General features: G+C 30.7%; 1 protein-coding gene across 1 annotated transcript in view; it reads left to right on the forward strand.

Annotated features, from left to right (window-relative positions):
• The first annotated feature begins 6,096 nt into the window (after nucleotides 1-6,096).
• LOC111625650 (actin-related protein 3-like) overlaps nucleotides 6,097-20,233 on the forward strand; it is a 53,479-nt gene continuing 39,342 nt past the window's right edge. Inside the window, exons 1-3 of the mRNA XM_023368863.1 lie at nucleotides 6,097-6,254; nucleotides 16,648-16,703; nucleotides 17,299-17,423. Coding sequence (XP_023224631.1) covers nucleotides 6,211-6,254; nucleotides 16,648-16,703; nucleotides 17,299-17,423 — 225 coding nt within the window. The 5' untranslated portion in view covers nucleotides 6,097-6,210. The remainder of the gene's footprint in view (nucleotides 6,255-16,647; nucleotides 16,704-17,298; nucleotides 17,424-20,233) is intronic.

Genomic DNA, 20,233 nt, shown 5'->3' on the forward strand with positions numbered 1-20,233 from the left:
GTTGCCGAAGGTTTTTCCCTTATTCCATACTTGCTTCATATTATTCTTCATAAGTGCTTAGCACCATATAAGGAAATTTATAAAGACCTTTTAACTAGAAGCAAGCAATCTAAAATTACATACATTTTGCAAAAGGTAAAGCATGGATCTGAAGATAATGCAGAAAAATGCTCAGAGGATAAGGATAACTTGCCAAAATGAAAACGCTCTCGGTTAATTAATAGTGTTTTTAATAATGACGAAGAAAACGTTGTTTAATTTATATTAATATGTATCACTTAAAAAAATTTTAATGAAGATATTTATCTTAATTATGAAAATATACTAGCATGTTTTTTTAATTTTTGGAACCTAACCATCCTTTTCGTATTAGTTCTTTGTTTCGTATAACACGGATTCGCATAACACGGCAATTTTTTGGAACGTAACTTCCGTGTTATACGGGGGTTACCTGTATTCACTGATGCGCAAAATGGCTCCTCCGTCCCATTTTGCGCATCAAGAATTTTGGTCAGCCTAATTTTAAAAGACAGTACTGTACTGTAATTCATAAAAGTGAAATGATATATAACCAACCGCAGGTCATTTAACGGATAAATGTTGAACTAGAATTTTTTTCAATAAATTTTTTTTTTAAATTTTCGATGCTTCGTAAAATATTTATAAAGCCTCGAAAATAAAAAATAAATTTTCCAGTAACTACTTTTTTTTAAAGTTTGGTACACAATAGATTCCAATGAGAAACGAAACGATACTAAACTATTCTCGGGGATTTTTTGACTGTCCGGCTTCGATCCCGGGTTTCCCAGAGCGATAGACATCTAGAACATTCGACAATCCGGCTGTCGTTAATGACTTATTATGCCAGGCATGGCCAGATCCGGCCCGTCTAATGAATTTATGTGGCCCGCGATCAATCTTTGAATATTAGCCACTGAAGTTCGAATAGCTGGATGTAAAATCGTGACTTCTAAAAAAAAAAAAATTAACAACTCACGTAAGTACAGTACAGTGTAGTGTTGATAAAGCATAATAATGTGAAAAATGTATCTGTAATCTCTGTCTACAATTCAGTCTCTACGGGGTGACACCACAATGAGATATTGCACCACCTCAAAATCTTCCTAGGCAGCCTCTGGTTCGGCCCGTGGAAAAAGTTTTCTTTTCAATTCGGCCCGGAGGCAAAAACTGTTGGCCACTTCTGCATTAAGCTCTTTTGTGCTATAGTTTAAATTTATAACAGTTTCATTAAAGTGTTTTTACCCTTTAATGTTAATGTAGTGTAAGTGTAAATAAAATCAAGAGAAAATTTTCACATTCTTTTTTTTCAATGGTTATTTCTACTATTATATTATAATAGCACAATGCACAAAAATCAAGTGAATGTATATGTAGTTAAAAAATAGAAAAAAAATGAAAAATTAAAACGGAAAATAGAAAATATGGCACGCATTCATATCATCCAAAATTATTTCTTAACCGTAAACTGGATAAACGGCGATTTTCACCCGAGAAATAAAACAACCTGCAGATTGCCCAATATGCTTTGGATGAACCTAACGAGTAAGATTAGCCTAAATGGTTCGAACTAGTAAAAACTCGAAATCAGAAACTATTTCGGGTTTCGTATCTTGTACTATGCAATTCCTATGTTTGACCGGTCAATTTTGCAATCTTGCAATCTCTGTTGCACCAGGCATTGAGCGTAAAAAATAGATGTAGTTTACGAAAGATTACTTCAAAAAATCATGAAATTAGTAGATAAATGAAAGATTCATGGAAGAATAATAACAAAATATTGTTCTATGAATATAAACCAAATTTTAGGGGCTGTTCATAAATTACGTCCTCATTTTTCTTGAAATTTTTACTTCCCTTTCCTCTCCTCTAAGTTTGTTCAAGTTTCCATAACCTCCTCCCCTCTTCAGACATCAACAAAACTCGACCTTCCCTCCCTTAAAACCTTTATCAGTTTATGAATGATAGTCAGAAACTTTGAAATAAATATAATAAAGTGCATAAACTGTACAAAATAAACGAACATCCACTGAAGCTCAACCTCTCTCCTTCCTCTTGTCTGACTTTATCCGACTTGCCATAATAATCATTTGAGCAAATGTTACAGATATTCAAAAACAAACATTGTATGTGTTTAAATCGGAACACACATTTCTCAATAAATTTTACTATTGTTTTTATAACTCATCATGTTAAGCCAGATATAATAATTGAACAGGTTAACTTTTCTAAAAGGAATTTATATACAACAGTTTTAATTTTATACCACAATAAATTATGACAAAAAATTTATAAGTAAATTAAAACACAGATGTATTATAAACTTGATACTTATTGATGTGCATGATCAAGATTATTACATTGTATTTTTAAATTTGCAATCACAGTTATTTCTCGTTGTACTAATGTTTTATTAGTATTTTTTTTTTTAAATTGCAGGTTTGTGAATTTTTTGTTTATCAGAGATATGGAGAAATCTCTCCTGAATACCAAGAAACAATTTAATAATAGACATATTATGAAATATATCTAGAATGAATAGTGCTGTTTTTGAACGATCACGCACATTCTCTATTTCTTGCCATAAATTAATATTCTATAAAAAAAATTCTATAATTACGAAACCTTTTTAAAATATGTATACTTAAAAGCGAACAAAATCATTTAATTCACCCACTTTTTATTGATCAAATTCAGCAAACAAAGTCTCAAATTAAACCTTTTGACTTCTAGGTGTGAAGAAACTTGTTAAAATTTCGAGTTTATGGAATTATTAACGATTTTTAGCGATTTCCATAGGTCATTTGACCAGTAGTGACTTAATATATATTAAGTATAAATATATATTACACGTGAAATATATATATATAATATATATATTAATGAAGATGTTTGTTTGTTCACTATGCATGCTTAGGCCGTTTGACTAATTGCTACAACACTCAGAAGTTACATTCATATACATTTAACTTAGATCACGTCATACATCTCTCACCAAAATATTGATGGATTTTTACATATCAATTAATNATAATATATATATTTCACGTGGTCTATTATTAAAATATTTTACGTTGTTTGATAATTGGGCTGCAATTTGAAAAAAATTGTAGACTCCACTGTCTTCAGTTTGTCTGTCTTTCTTTGTTTGTCTGTCCTTCCTTAATCTCAAGAACTGAATTAGACAGATGAATGCCGAGACCAAGTGTGGAAAGATTATTTGCAAGAGCCCCGATTAATGTAAACCGGAAATTACGTTATTTCAATTCAAAAATTTATCCCTGAAAGGCGTTATATCATGACCGGCATGAATGTATTGCTAACAAGAAAAGTATTATATTCGGGGAAAGACTATTAATTTGAAGTAGAGAGGATATATTTTAAATAAACTAATTAAAAATATGATTAAAAATTTCTACCTGGTATTGTGACAGTGTCACAATAAATAATTGCTCGTTTTTATTTGAAATTATTCAACTTAAAGTTTATATTTCAAAAAAGTGTAAAGCTTGAAATAGCCTCAAATACTCAGAATACTTCTTAGCTCCGCCCTCCTAGCCAATTAGATTTTTTATTTAGCATTCTACATTACTGAATTCGACATGACCGAGCTACAATGCATTTACCAAGTGCATCTTTCGTATTTCGTCTTTCATACAATGGTTAATATGGAGTATGCTGCTCATATAAGCTATGACTCCGAGTGAACGATATTGGACGCATACGTCCGAGTAGCAGGCCGTAGATGAAATGGTCATACGCGTGCGAGGGGATTATGCCTTTCGGGAGTCTTTTAAGGGTAACTGGACCCTATTCAGGCATTACAGACGTGGAGAAAACCCGAAAAACTCTACGTGGCCAGTCCGTCCGAGCGAGGCGCGAACCCACGCCCGAACTCCCAGTGTTCAGGTAACGAAGACCGCTACCAAGTGCATTTCACGCGTGAATGGGATAGCATGCTGGCCAATCTATACTTTCGATTCTCTACTCTGGAAGCAAGCCGTCCACTAGTCGAGTTCTGTATGATCGCTAGTTATCGTCAATGAAGATTAAAGTAACACCAACAGCTTCAGCATATTATATGACAATAGGTCTGAGAATCTCATCTCTATAACTATCGTTTCGGGTGGCATACAGGCATGGGCGTAGCGAGGGGGGAGCCTGGGTGGGCACGGCCCTCCCCAGTGAACCTGGTGCCCCCCAGAAAATCACAGCCGAAAAAGTGTTAAGCCGATTTGGAAACAACAAAAAACTTAAAGCTAAAAAATTTGAATACTAATAAAAAAAAGGTCCACTGTGCCCAATGTTATGAATAATTTGAAATAATTCAATTTTGTGTTAGGTTGGCCTCTACTAGGCCCCCCACAACAAAACTATGGCTACGCCCATGCATACAGGTCTGTACTGTACGTCCACCAATACTTACCCTATACCTACCCAGGTCAATAATCTAAGTCTACCATAGCGTGATCTTCCCTGCACAAAAAGTGGGTTATTTCGCATACCGCTAGCTCTCTAGATAAGTACTGTATTCGTCGATTACCATACTTCTGGTGCCAGACAGTGTTCAGGATCTCTGGCGCTGGCGGCCACACTCCAATTTCACAATATCCCTCAATCTAGTCCTTTAGGCTGAAAAGCCCAAAGGACTAGATTGAGGAATACTGTGATTGCGATGTGCTAAATAATCCAGCTTTTGTGCAGGAAAGGCAGACTTAGATTAAAAGATAATAATAGACACGTATATTACAAAATGGCTTGTTTCTGCTGTGTTTTATCGTTTAACTTCAATACGAGACAAATTATTTGTAATAAAATGCAACTACAAAAACACACATTTTTATTCTTGAAACTATTGCACAGTACATATCAGCTGTATAATAAATGATGTAAGAATAGTTGTTGTTAAATTTGAAAAAGACGAAGGAGAAGAAACCGTACGTACTTGAATAGATCCACTATCGGTTTATTTTTAAAACTGTTTAGGTTAGTATTTATCAATCCTGTGAGGGCTATTCGAATCTATAGATTTATTTTTTCAAAATTCGTTTTAGTATGTGTTTGCGCGAGAGGACGCATGAGTCGTTAAACGAAAACCAAAATGACTTCTAAAAAATTAAACACAGACAATGTGACTCATTAAATTACAGTTACAATTTTGAACAGGTTGTTTACAGTAATTCGTAGCTTAGAAAATGTAATTCGAATGAACTCATTGTGGGTTTACTTAAGTACTGTGGATTTATTATTATTTTTAAATGCAATTGGGATTTGGTTATATTTGAGCCTGAAGAGTAATTTAAACTTGTGATCTATTTGAGGGCGTAAGGTATAGGCTATACTGCAAACACTATAAATTCTATAAAACTTTGACGTTTTAGTAAATTAATTAAGGCGATAGTCTACCTTTTTTGGAATCCGGATATGATCCGGACGGATGTAAAACCACAAGAATATTTCGGGGAGCGGGGGTTTTTAAAAAATTTTTTCCGCTCTATTGGCACTAAGAGGGCCTCTTTTAGCAAACCCATTACGGGTTCGGCCAAGAGCAGCCGAGTGGTAAGCGGTTTGTCCGAATATGAAGAAAGCCCATCTGTTTTAAGCAAGCTAACAAAAATTGCATTATTTCAGTATTTTTATTGAATTATTTATACGATTAACAGCTATAATTATTAATTATCATTGTAATAACTAATACGTTATTACAGTATAATGTACAGTCAACAGAACTTCGCAAACGGCCTACCAATGGCCGAGTGGATAAAACCACCGAACATAAATAATTGGTTGTGTGTTCGAGCTGGACTAATGAGTTTGGTGTGAGGAATTTTTTCCTTTTCCTCACGTGTCTAATACATAAATAGAAGATAGTTTTCGCATAGTATAGAAAACCCGCTTTCTTATCAGATCGCTAACAATCGCCTTATAAATATTTTAAACATTTGCACAACTTGTGAATAAACGAATAAGATTTTTAAAATATTTTAATTTATTTTTTTCATATATATTTTAAAATTATTTAAATTAATAACCATATAGGGTTAAATAATTATTTTCTTGGCGCTAAGCGTCTGGCAACATTGTTGTGAATCATGTGCTCCATATTATCTATTACATGCGGTAGTTAACGCCTTTTTTCAGAAGTTTTTAGTTTCTTTTGACAAAATTCCGAGTTTAAGTGGGCAAAGCACCATGGCAGGAAGAATGCCTGCCGTAGTAATTGATAATGGGACAGGGTGAGAAATTATTACATTTAAAATATTTCTAATATTAATTTTAATGAAATTTTTTTAAAAACCGGATGAAGGATGTACGTTTTAGTTGGAAAAATGTCAGTAGATATCAATAAAGTGTTATTGGGTTTAAGCTTATAAAATACTTGACATTCCTATAAAATAAGTAACACTCAAAATATGCTTCTGTTAAAAATCAACTTTTTATTAAATTTTGTAATAAGATTGTTTTTAATTTAATAATTTTACAAAATATAGTGACTAATTCCAATAATGCTCATTTTTTGCATCAATACAGTGAACAAAATCCATATTTAAAAATTATAAAGATAGAGTGATGACTAATACTAAAGTTAATAAATTACTATTACTATTTTTGAAGAATTTTTAAAAAGTGTTCCTGAAACAAAGGATTGAATACTTCCTTGTTAATATTCTCAATTACAGTATCATTAGGTTTACCGTAATAGTTGAAAGCAAAATACTGGACAGATTAGCATTAAAAGTACTTTGACAGTGAGTCAGAATGAAAGGAATTTATTCAATCTGATAAATACAGGCATATAATATAAAGTTTCAATTTACACTTTCCTTTGGGGCACAGAATGCAATTGTAAAAGAGAAAACTGTTTTACTACTTAGACAACAAGTACTATTGAATTTTAAAAAATGTTATAACGAATGTGCATATGTTCTCTAAGCAACAGAGCAGTTATGTTTGCTTATACAATGTTACCACCTAGCCAACAAATACAATAATAATTATCAAAAATTTAGCACCTTTTGTCAGATACTTACATTTAAGTAAGTGGTTATGCTTATTTAACTGTTAAAAGCATGATCAGTACAGATTTTTTTTTATTTTTTCTAAGTATGGTATGGACACAGACGGAGCCTTTATAGTATGGACTGTCCATACTAAACATGGATGTATGGCAACCCTAGTATCATTACGCGTAGATTGATTTTTTTCGCATGCTTACTTGACAGCTCATTTCCAAGTTACTTTACTGAAACTATTTACTTAAAAATTGATTATAAAATTCATAGGAGAAAAAAAATGTTTTAACAGAATGGTTCCTTACTCAATAAAATTAATGTAACAGATGATTATAGCGAGGAATATGAAATAAGTTTGCTTAGGATGATATTACTTTTGGCAGCTCTTAAAATGAACTATGCATATTACAATAATATCCAACTTTGATGGCCTATCTTTTTTAATTAATTATGTATAATGCTCTTTTTTCTGAAAAAAGTACTGCTGATATGCATATATGATAACTGAATATATAGAATTGTTTTTACTGAGCAATTGCTGATACTATGTACTGATTATCAGTACTTTTTATGGCATATGCTGGTACAACATGTCTGACTCAACTCGTAATGTCTCCAATCTCCCTCAATAATGCCTCCAATTTCACAATATCCCTCAATCTAGTCCTTTAGGCTGAAAAGCCCAAAGGACTAGATTGAGGAATATTGTGATTGCGATGTGCTAAATAATCCAGCTTTTGTGCAGGAAAGGCAGACTTAGATTAAAAGATAATAATAGACACGTATATTACAAAATGGCTTGTTTCTGCTGTGTTTTATCGTTTAACTTCAATACGAGACAAATTATTTGTAATAAAATGCAACTACAAAAACACACATTTTTATTCTTGAAACTATTGCACAGTACATATCAGCTGTATAATAAATGATGTAAGAATAGTTGTTGTTAAATTTGAAAAAGACGAAGGAGAAGAAACCGTACGTACTTGAATAGATCCACTATCGGTTTATTTTTAAAACTGTTTAGGTTAGTATTTATCAATCCTGTGAGGGCTATTCGAATCTATAGATTTATTTTTTCAAAATTCGTTTTAGTATGTGTTTGCGCGAGAGGACGCATGAGTCGTTAAACGAAAACCAAAATGACTTCTAAAAAATTAAACACAGACAATGTGACTCATTAAATTACAGTTACAATTTTGAACAGGTTGTTTACAGTAATTCGTAGCTTAGAAAATGTAATTCGAATGAACTCATTGTGGGTTTACTTAAGTACTGTGGATTTATTATTATTTTTAAATGCAATTGGGATTTGGTTATATTTGAGCCTGAAGAGTAATTTAAACTTGTGATCTATTTGAGGGCGTAAGGTATAGGCTATACTGCAAACACTATAAATTCTATAAAACTTTGACGTTTTAGTAAATTAATTAAGGCGATAGTCTACCTTTTTTGGAATCCGGATATGATCCGGACGGATGTAAAACCACAAGAATATTTCGGGGAGCGGGGGTTTTTAAAAAATTTTTTCCGCTCTATTNCTGCATCAGGTTAAGCAGATTCTATATCAAACGTCTAAAGCAGATTTGAAGTTTGGAATAATGTAGTTTTTCTTTGACGTAATTGTTTTAATATATACTATATTTACATAAATGTTATGGCATTATTCCAAACTTCAAACTTGCTTTAGACATTTGATATAGAATCTGCTTAACCTGATGCAAGCCCCTGAACATAGCCAAAAACATTTATTTTTTTTAAACAGTGAATGCTGGAAATTGAAAGAAAGGTGTAAATTTTTGTGTTTATAAGATAGTTCCAGCCATAGGATTTAATAAGTGGAGATGAATTTTATAAAAAAAGTTGTAAATGTTAATAAGAAGCAAAAATCTTAAGTTTGACTTCGAGATATGGCACACAATTCCCTCTTTCTCCTCCCTCAATTTTTAACCATTAAAGTTTAATAGCATCAATGCTTCTTATATACAAGTTACTATGCCAAATTTTGTTTCTTAATCATTATGCCATCCTGAGATTTAAATGAAATACACCAAAACACATATTCACACCCATATATCCATGGAATTTTTTTTCATTTTACTTTTATTGGGTTTGGAGGTCTCAAAATGCAGAGATTTCCAAAAAATCCTGCAAATTTGACACAATTCCAATACTTTACTGTATAACACAGAAAACAAACCAGAAAAGTAAAACTTTTTAAGTAGTTAGTCCTACATTTCATTTTAAATGCATCATGTGCATATTTTAAAGATTTTAAATGCCATTTACTTACTGTGTAAGATTTGAACCTGTTCATTTCAGATATTTAAAAAATGTTTATTTAATGTTATTGATTATCTGATGGGATCTGATGGGATAAGTTTAGCCCTACAAAAAAACTTTTTCAAAAAATCTTACAAATTACTTAATATTTAATTATTAATAGTAGAGAAAAATAGCCTAATTAATTACAGTGATTGTTTGGTTTAATACATTTTCTCATAAAAATTGACTCTACTGTTTAGCAATTCTTCATTTGTTTTTACTGAAAGTTTTAGGAATTGACTTCTAAAATTTTTTCAGTAGTTTAATTAATGTGAAAATGTTTATCATTTGCATGAAAAAATTGTGCGTTAATGTAGCTTCATCTGATTTGTGATTCCATTTTTACTTACAAAATAAATAACCCTATTACAGAAGTCAGAATAAAATTTGTTTCAGATAAATGTCTTTAGAATCTTGAATTCTGGCTTCAGATTCATCCAAACTTAAGTAAGACATTAAATAGGAGATATTTGAAAACCTGTAACTGACATGGGCTACAATTTGTGTTTGATTTAGAATATATGAAATTTTGAAATTGCTACAATTTTACAAAGATCTAAGTGAGATGTGCAGTCTGTGGCAGAGATATATTTTCAATTTGATATTCTATTTAAACTTTAACAGATCTGAAGATTGAATTTAAGATTATGAAAATGTTTATCTGAAAGACATTGTACTCTTAATCCTATAATAGTAGTTTATATATACAAATGCATACATACATTCTAAATTAACATCAAAGATGTCACTTCATTTTCAAATCCCACTAGTAATCTAAAAATAAAACTTGATTGCTTCAATTCTTTAGAAATCTGTTTAATTTATACATTAAAGTTGATATTTTACTTTATTATGCTCTATTAGTTAGTAGTTGAAAACAAGTTACTTCATTTTTTAAATTTACTTATGCTATAAATTTTAAGATTGATATGCTAATTTCTTAACTGATTTATACTAAATCAGTATTTAAGAAATTGGTATATCAGAATAATTTTTGCAAATATTATAATAGTAAAAAATTAATTTATAATAAACCAATTCAACTGTTAGATTGTTAGTTATTTCAAGGCAATAGGCAAGATAATTTATAAAATAATTTGACAGTTTGATTTAACATATAATTTTATTTTTGTTAATATCTGCAAATCATTATAAATTTTTTTAATATACAGTTTAAAGTAATATGTATTGACTTGAATTTTAAATTAGAAGAGTAAAATCTGGGAATTGATGATTTATGTTGGGTTGTTCGGAAAGTAATTTTGTTTTTTTTACCACTAGATGGATTAGTCGTATTTTTCCCACCATTTTCATTCTAAACCATATTATCATTATATATTTTGACAGCTAGCATTTTAAGGATTATTTGTAAAAAGTTTTGTTTGATTTTGTGCAATTGTTTATTTTTTGTGTCCCATCAAATATGGAAGATCAAAAGCAGCATTTTCGTCATATTTTGCTCTTTTATTACCGAAAAGGTAAGAATGCTGTTTAAGCGAGAAAAAAATTGTGTGACGTGTATGGAGATGATGTATTGTCAGAACGACAGTGCCAAAACTAGTTTACAAAATTTTGTTCTGGCAATTTCAATATTGATGATGCACCACATTCTGGATGGCCAGTTGAAGCCAATGAAAACAAAATAAAGGTACTGATTGAAGCAAACTGCCGAATAACAACACTTGTCAAATTGAACTGTTTATGATTACTTCAAACAAATTGGTTTCATTTAAAGCTTGATATATGGGTTCCACATGTTCTTAAAGAGAGATGCTTTCTTTGGTGGGATTTTAAGGAAATGTTTTTTTTTTTTTTGAGCTTTTACCAGACAATTTAACAATTGATTCGAAAGTGTACTGCCATCGAGTAAACAAATTGAGTAATATCATCAAACAGAAAAGGTGGCCAGAATTGATCAACAAAACAGGTGTAGTGTTTTACTATGATAATGTCAAATTTCACACAAGTTTGGTAACTCGTCAGAAACTGTTATAACTTAGATGGGACTTGCTATCAACCAACCATATTCGCCATATCGAGCACACTCAGATTATTACTTGTTCCAGTCTATATAAATTTTTTTTAACTAAGACATTTACTTGAAATGACAATGTCAAAAATCACTGGACCAGTTTTTTGTAAGCAACGATCAAAACTTTTATGAATGTGAAATCATGCTACTACCAGAAATGATAACAACAGGTATTTGACCAAAATGGTCGATATATAATTCAAAAAAATATTTATTTATTATAAAAATATTGGGTTTTTTTTCCACGGAAAAAAATTGAAATTACTTTCCGAACAACTCAATACTGTAGAATTCTAATCGTTGTATAATGGCAACTATTAGAATTCTATGGTTGCTACTGTATAGTAGCAACCATAGAAATTACATCATCCATAAAATCCAGAAAAATGTATGTATTTTTTAAATTGAAGTATCATTTTCTGCAGACTTGCAAGAAACTATACAGATTGCATTACCCATGACATCATAAACATGAGAACACTTTTCATTGAAATAACTAAGTCTATTGCAGCAGTGGTTTTGATCATTTCATTGGTATAAAAACCTGTATGAAGGAAGTGCCCTTTTATAAACAAAATGAAAAGTTTTGACAGTTAATATGTGAAAGTTCCATAATTGTTGCTTTGAATGCTAAAGGTTTATCTTCTCATCAACTTGCACAGAGTATACATTGTGATCAATTAACAATTATGTATTTGCTACAAAGGAGATATGAACATGGCAGTATTGAGGAAAAAAGTTGGATCAGAATGCTAACATGAGAATATGCCATCTCAGGATGAAATGATTAAGCATCTCTGCCTATGAGAACATACTGCCAGTTCTGAACTGAAAGTAAAGTGGAAAGAACAGATAGACATAATTAATATAAGAACTGGGTAACATGGATTTAAACTCTACTGTTCAAATAAACAATTACTGATGAGTGAAATGCTTAGACAACTGGCTTATTGGGCTTAACAGAATGCTGAGTGGAGTGTTGACATTTGAGATTCTATTATGCTTTTGGATGAATCCAAATTTTACCTACATTGATTTGATAGCAAACTGTTTGAGCATAAAGACCCGACTTATAACAGAGAGTGCTTGATGCAGACCATAGTTTTTAGTGGGATGCATATCTAATAAAGAATTTGTTGGGGTTTTGGATTGTGTTGAAATGCATTATAATTTTTACTTTTCCAGCTGTTACATATAACAGAGAAAGTATGGCAATTGATCAAAAAATGTTCCCCCAAGATTTTTACATTTTTGGACTTGGAACCTTGAAATGTTGAGAAATGCAAAGAAATTTGGGGATGTTTTTCAGGCAGCCTTGTAAATTTCAAATGCTTGCCTGCAAAAATATTGCTATTAACTTTCATTCTTTTCCCCTGCAAGGAAGTTGTTCTATAAACTGTAAACTTACTATCCTCCCCCTCTCTTATGTCATCTCTCCTCTTCACACTTGTATGGCAATCTCCTGTTATTTAACAGTTGTGGAGTCATTTAGCCTGATGATACCCATTCAACACAGATGAAGATGTTAGCTCTATCACTTATTTTTGCTGGTTTTTTGGTTTTTGTGGCTCTCTTTATTAAGTATGCCCAGTTGTGAGTGATTGTTTTATAATTTCTGTTAACATTTTGCAACAGTCTAAGGCTGTATTTATAGCTAATCTGCTTTTTTGGTAATTGAAATAAAAAATTTTTTATTAAACCCTAGTATTTTCAGACTTTCTAACTCATACTTTGACTCAACACAATGACAACAAAAGGCAGTTGATATTTCCGAAAATGGACTGGAAAGTTCAGAAGTAATAGTGTTTAATGAAAATTTGTTCATCTTTATTTGTAAGAAAGCAAACAGCTGTATAGATCTGAAGAGTTTGGAAAGAGATTTGTGTGTCTAAGATTGTAATGCAGTACTTAGTCATTTTTAGCATTCAGGTTTTTGTAAAAAATGTTCTTTCCATTTAAATGCTTAATTTTACAATAGTGGATATGATTGCTGTAAAGATTAAATTTATTATTAATGGACCGATGCTTCTTGATTATTTTGAAATCAAAGTTTTTAAAAAAGAAAAATTTTTAAATGAAGTATACATAAGTTAGAAAAACAATATAAATGCTACAAAATAACTAGTACAGGTAACCCCCGTATAACACGGTAGTTACATTTCAAAAAATTGCTGTGTTATGAGAATCTGTGTTATGCGAATCAAAGAACTAGTACGAAAAGGAGGGTTAGGTTCCAAAAATTAAAAAAACATGCTACTATATTTTCATAATTAAGATAAATATCTTTATTAAAATTTTCTTAAGTGATACATATTAATATAAATTAAACAATGTTTTCTTTGTCATCACTAAAAGCACTATTAACCGAGAGCGTTTTATTTTTGGCAAGTTATCGTTATCCTCTGAGCATTTTTCTGCATTATTTTTAGATTCATGCTTTATCTTTTGCAAAAAGTGTATGTAATTTTAGATTGCTTGCTTTTAGTTAAAAGATCTTTATAAATTTCCTTATATGGTGCTAACCACTTATGGAATAAGGGAAAAACATCTGGCAACACCAGAAGCAGAAGTGTCGAGATATGGCAAAATTGAAACAATTTTCGCGAAGAACCATGTGTATGGAGACGAGAAAAGAAAATTTACACACTGAAGTACTAATAGTTCACGAAAATAATAATTTTCGTGAACTATTAGTACTTAAGTATGTAAAAATTTATTACATTTCATGTTGTACGAGGGTTTACCCATTTCTCGAACCGTGTCAGAGTAAATTCGTGCTATAAAAGTACCATCTTATACAGGGGATGGTACCAATTCTCGAACCATGTTGGAGTGAATCCGTGGTATAGAAGTTCCATGTTATATGGGGGTTACCTGTATTTGGCATTTCTATATTTATGCTCATCTACATTTACAATAATTTTTTTTATTTTATTGCTACATCATAATGCTAAGAATTTAAATAAAATCTCATTACTAGCAGAGCTTGTATGAATTGATGACAGAGCAGTATAGCCAACCAATTTGTAACCAACATTATTGATGCATGCCTTCACGTAGTCTACTTACAATGACTGCTGACTTTGGGTTTCTTTTTTACTGTAAATGTAAGGCCATTTATTATAAGATGCATCTCAAAGACCAATAAAAAGGGCTTTTAAAAAATTATCTTAGAATCAAGGAAATTCAAATGAAAAATCAGGAGACATGATGATTTGCTGTTTTCTTGAATTTAATATCGTGGCTAGATTTTTATTGAGATAACTAATCATCTATTACTTTGAAATCTTGTGATTCAGCCTTTTAACTAACTATTCTTAGTTTGATTAATGGCCATCAACATCCACTGTAATACCATACTTATTATAACACAGGATAGAAATTATTGCTTGGTATTACAGCAGAGATGTTGATGGCCATTAATGGAACTAAGGGACAACAACCTGGTATGAAGCAAATACAAGTAACAGTAACTATTCTTATATGTTAGCATTTGATTAGTGACTTGTACAGTATATTTTATCCAATTCCAATAAAGAAATATTGATTGAGGTCTTAATGAAACTTTGCTTGATTTTTTTTTTTTTTAGATTGCATGTGTAATTTGCATTCTAGCTGTCTCTACCAACTAACAGTAACTGTTGTTGTCTTACTTAAATAAATCAAAAGCCAATTCCATCTGCTAGTATCAGATTTCTCCATGACATTTTGATTGATCTGAGTCTGAAAATTTTATAAGATCAGTTTCAAAAGAAAAAATTCACTAAATTGAATATATCTTTGTTACTGAGTATTTGCAATGATCTATTGCAATGGTTCCCAATTAGTGGTGCTTGTACCCCTGGGGGTATGCAAAATTGCATGAAGGGGTACGCGTGGCAATCTAAAATCAGTCAATTTAAAATTTAAATGCATGAGATGAAGCAATCAAAAGAATAATGGGTGGACCATCAAAAATTTGGCAATTTACAACATGATGTTGAATGCACAAATTCGTTTATTTATAACTAAAAATATTCTTGAAATTTCATCAAAAAAATGCATTTGTGACAATACCTAAATGAAATTCTTACAGAAGAAACAAAAATTGTACAATTGTCATTATTATCATGTCAACGAAGCAACAATAAAATATATACTACCATTTTGCACAACATACCTCTGCGAGAGCAGATTTTCAGCCATGACAAACATGAAAACTAAACATCGTCACTGACTTCAACTCGAAGATGACTTGAGACTGAAGTTGACCAAAAAGCAACCAGATTTTACAAAGTTGTGCAAAGAAAATCGTGCACATTTGTCACATTAAAATTAAATAAACTTATGTTATTTTCATTATTATTAGAATTGTATTTTAAAGGTAATAAATGTAAAAAAAAATTTATTTTATTATCACTAGCTGAATTTTCTCGCAGTAAAATGTAGCCTATGTTCATCTCCAACATGTAAGCTATCTCTGTGCCAAATTTTATTAAAACCTGTTCAGCAGTTTAGATGTGAAAAGGTGACAGGCAGACAGAATTACCTTCGAATTTATAATATTAGTATGGATTAATATGAATTTCTGCTATAAGGGGTACGCGAGTTTGAGCTCTTTCTTGAAGTGGTACGCAGAAAAAACTAATTGGGAACCACAGATCTATTGTATATTTGTGTATAAATTTTGATGCCATATTTTCTGAAAAAATTGTTTGAACAAAAAAATACCCGTTCATAACATACCCCACCTGTGTATTCAGCATCTATGAAAGCAATCATTGTGCCATAGGTATAAATTTATGGTTGCACATTAAAATTGAAATTTGGTATGATATATGGTGGTACTTTTTAAATTCTTTTAAACACAGAACTCATTAGTTAAATTGAAAAAATACAGCACTCATTAAATGATATTCACTTACACATCACAAGAGAATGCCATCTAGCAGCCACTATTCTGATTAAACAGCATGTTGTCCCAAACAACCAAAACAAATTTTGATTCTATTTTTGATTTGTTTTTTGTCTTAAGATTTTTACCAATTAACTTGTGGCTCTGTTAACTAGAAATTACTATATTTTTATAGAGTTTTTACTTAAGTTTATCTATTATTAATTAAAATATCTTAATTCAGAAAAATGGTTTTTAGAATGTGTTTAAGCAAATTTTAATTGTAATTTGTTTTGTTACAAAATTTAATTAAAAATTTTTTTTTAAAAACTTTCAAAAACAAATATAATAACCTGTTATTAAAACTGACTTTTTATTTTTTTTAGATATACAAAATTAGGATTTGCTGGAAATAAAGAACCACAACTTATCATTCCATCAGGTAATTAGTTCAAGTCAATTTTTAATATAAGTTATCAAATAATTTAATTGTGATTGAGATAAATTTTAAAACTTTTTATTTCTTTATAAAAAAATTTACAATTACTTTTAATATGCATGACTTAAATTATTTTACAAATTAATAGTGTGTTGGTAAATACAAATTATTTTATATAATTGTACCATATTTGTTTTTATGGGTTTATTAAATAGGTTAACATTGACATTCAGATTATATTGATAATTTAAAATAAAAGAATAAATTTATATATTGCAACTAGCTTTTCTTCCTTGCTGGGTGTGTTGTGATGATCTCATAATATATTGGATCATTGTCTTAGTCACTTAAACTTTTTTTGTATGTGTGTGTAAGCAGTTAATCTGATAAGTGTGTGCTTATAAATTCCATATAAATTTTTAATAAAAGTTAAGAAAAATTCTTTAAAAATTAAATTACTGTCAATGAAAGAGATTTATTTCTATGTACATATAAGTCTATAATTGTTTTTATAGTTATAAGCATACTATAAAAATTAAACTTTTATTAAGAACAATGAAATTTATTTTTAAATATTGCTTAACAAAAAATTTTATAGCAATTGGTATAAAAGAATCTGCTAAAATTGGTGATCAAGCTACTAGAAGACTTGCTCGAGGAATTGATGATTTGGATTTTTACATAGGAGATGAAGCCCTGGATGCTTCAGGTTATGCAGTTAAAGTAAGTTTTTTGTCTATGTAATTACTCTTAATTGTGCAATTCATGAAGAATATTGGACATTTTGAAATATAGTAGTTGTCATGAAAATTGCAACTCAAAATCATATAAAAATGTGTTTATCTTTTTAAATTATTATTTTGTTCCAAATTTAAAATTAGAAGTTTATCTCTCTCAAATTTATCAGGATATGGCAACCTAATTGTCTACCTCTAGCTAAATTTATTTAAGTTACATTTAATTATTAACTTAACATCAATGTAGATCAATAAATAAACTATTAGATTTTTTTTACACTACAAATTATAATCAGATTGTTGTATGTTGTTATAGCAAAATCTAATGCAGTAATGCTTCTGGAGATTATATCATCTGTTGGCATAAAAACCTGTGCAAAGGGGGTTTGTTTTTATAAGCAAAATGGAGTTTTTTTAATAGTGAGCATCATGTAAACAGCCCATAATTGTTGATTTGAATGCTGAAGGTTTATCTTCTCATAAACTAGTATAGAGTGCATTGTGATCAATCAATCAATTGTGCATTTGTTACAAAAGAGATGTGGACACAGCAACATTGAAATAAAAGATGGATCAGGAATTAAAGATGTGAGTATGCATGCCAGGATGGGATGCTGAAGCATCTCTGCCTGTGAGAGTACACACCTAGTTTTTCTGAACTGAAAATAAATTGGAAAGAACAAACAGGCATGTTATCTATGTTGCATCGGTTTAAAAGCCAACTGTTTATGTAAAATTCTATTGCTGTTGAGTGAAATTTGCAGTTAGTAGTATATCTGGGCAAGCAGAATGTAGATTGGAGTATTGACATGTGGAATTCTATTATGATTTTGGATAAGTCCTCCAGCAGGGATCAGACAGCAAACCGTATGTTAGACATATGGTGAGGCCTAAAACAGAGATTGCTGGATACAAACAGGTAAAGGTTCTGGTGAGTCAAATGATATAGGGATGCATATCAAGTGAAGGCGTTAGCATTCTACACTTAAACAGGTTTGTGAATGCAGAGTGCTACAAAATGTGTATCTGCCAAGCTAACAATCAAGGAACAATTTTATGACATAAAATCCTGCATCTTATAGGATGATGCTACTCTGTTGCCATGCCAATATGTGGGGCCAAGTAAAGTGGATCTCTTTTTTCTACAGTTTGTTTGCATTATTGTCACTTAAACTGACACAAATCATTTTAGATAAAAAAAAAATTTATACAAGAGGCTCAGATCAGATGCATAAGCTGGCCAGATAACAGTTATAGCCTTAATTTTATTGAGAACTATTGCCATATTAAGAGTATACAAATTGCAGAGTAGGCCTGAAATGAACAACTGCAAGAGTGTATTAGAAGAGTGTGGTATAGGATATTTTGAAGAAATCATCAATTTTTTATTATGTTCAATTTGCCCTCAATTTGACTTATGATGGGGTTATAGAGTGGAACTTGATTTTAGCTCTGGGATTACATGTACTGTAAATATATTTGATAATTACCATATTTTTGCAGATTGACCAACATGCCATATATAACCAGGGAGACCAGCATGCCAGACACCCTGGAGTTACTGGCATGTTGGTTAAACTGCAACTAAAAAATAAAATTAATCAGATGTAACAAAATGAGTTGCTCAATAGATTTTAAAGAAAACATTCTTCTGAGTACAATAAAATAACAATACTGTAATTTGACTGACTTAAAATCAGGAAGAGTTTTTCCTTTACAAGACAATAAAACAATTAGTGGCTTATTGACATTAGTAGTCATCAGTCAGTGTGGGCTGCACTGAAAATCTAACCTGACCCTGAAAGATAACACCAACTCTCAAATTTTATACAAAATCAATGTCAATCAGTGTAAGTTGAGATAATTTACAGCCAGTTTCTGAAATTTGATATATTTATTTTTGTGTTGTTGGATGAAATAACTGTAAAATAAACATAAAAAAAAGGCACTTTTGCCATTCCGTGAATATTTTACATTGTTAGAAGACGAAATGCAGAAATTAAACATATAACTATAGTTTTTGATGTAATGCTGAAAGTTTACAAGCTAACTTTGTGTCACCTTGTATAAATTTTAAGGAGGAAATGATGTTATCGATAGTCTGGCAGGCTGTACTTGATATGATAGTGTAGTTGTTGGTTGAATCTTCATTATGTGCAGGACAATGCATGCATGGCTTTAAATTTATACTCATAGTTCAAATGGTCATTCAAGTTTGTTTCTTTTAAAAACTTTTATGTTCTGAATGATGTTTTTTCTGGTAACTGTTGTTGCACCTGAAGAATTCAGGTGGAGTTAGAGAATGTTTGTGCAGAGATTGTTTTTGTTTTCTTCACACTGGTAATTGGTTTTGTGTTTGTTATTAGATAAACCAAATGTCTATTTATTTAGATATATTTGCATTCTTTAAATACACTGCAAGAATATAAAAATTCTTAAATTTCACCTGCTTTATTACATCTTTACAAGATCTTTGTAAATTAGAGCAATTAGATTTTGAGGCAAACAGACCAAAGTTTTATGCTTAGCATCCTGGAAATTTGCAAGTACATGTTTTGTGTGTGGTAAGAATATTATACAGAATGGCTCAATTTCATTGGTCAGGTAAACAGGAATTGATGATTTTCAGCTAAAAATAGTCTTTTGCTTGCATGAGAAGATAATTCAAGACATTCAATTGTTTTTCTAATGTTAACTCTAATGTGTCATAAATATCAAATGGTAATTAACCAACCAATTAAATTTTGTAAAGATGCCCAAATATTTAAATTCAACACTCTTGAAAACACTTAAAAA

The sequence above is a fragment of the Centruroides sculpturatus genome, unplaced genomic scaffold (genome assembly GCF_000671375.1).
Source record: "Centruroides sculpturatus isolate CEXI.00-Female unplaced genomic scaffold, Cexi_2.0 scaffold464, whole genome shotgun sequence".
NCBI lineage: Eukaryota > Metazoa > Arthropoda > Arachnida > Scorpiones > Buthidae > Centruroides > Centruroides sculpturatus.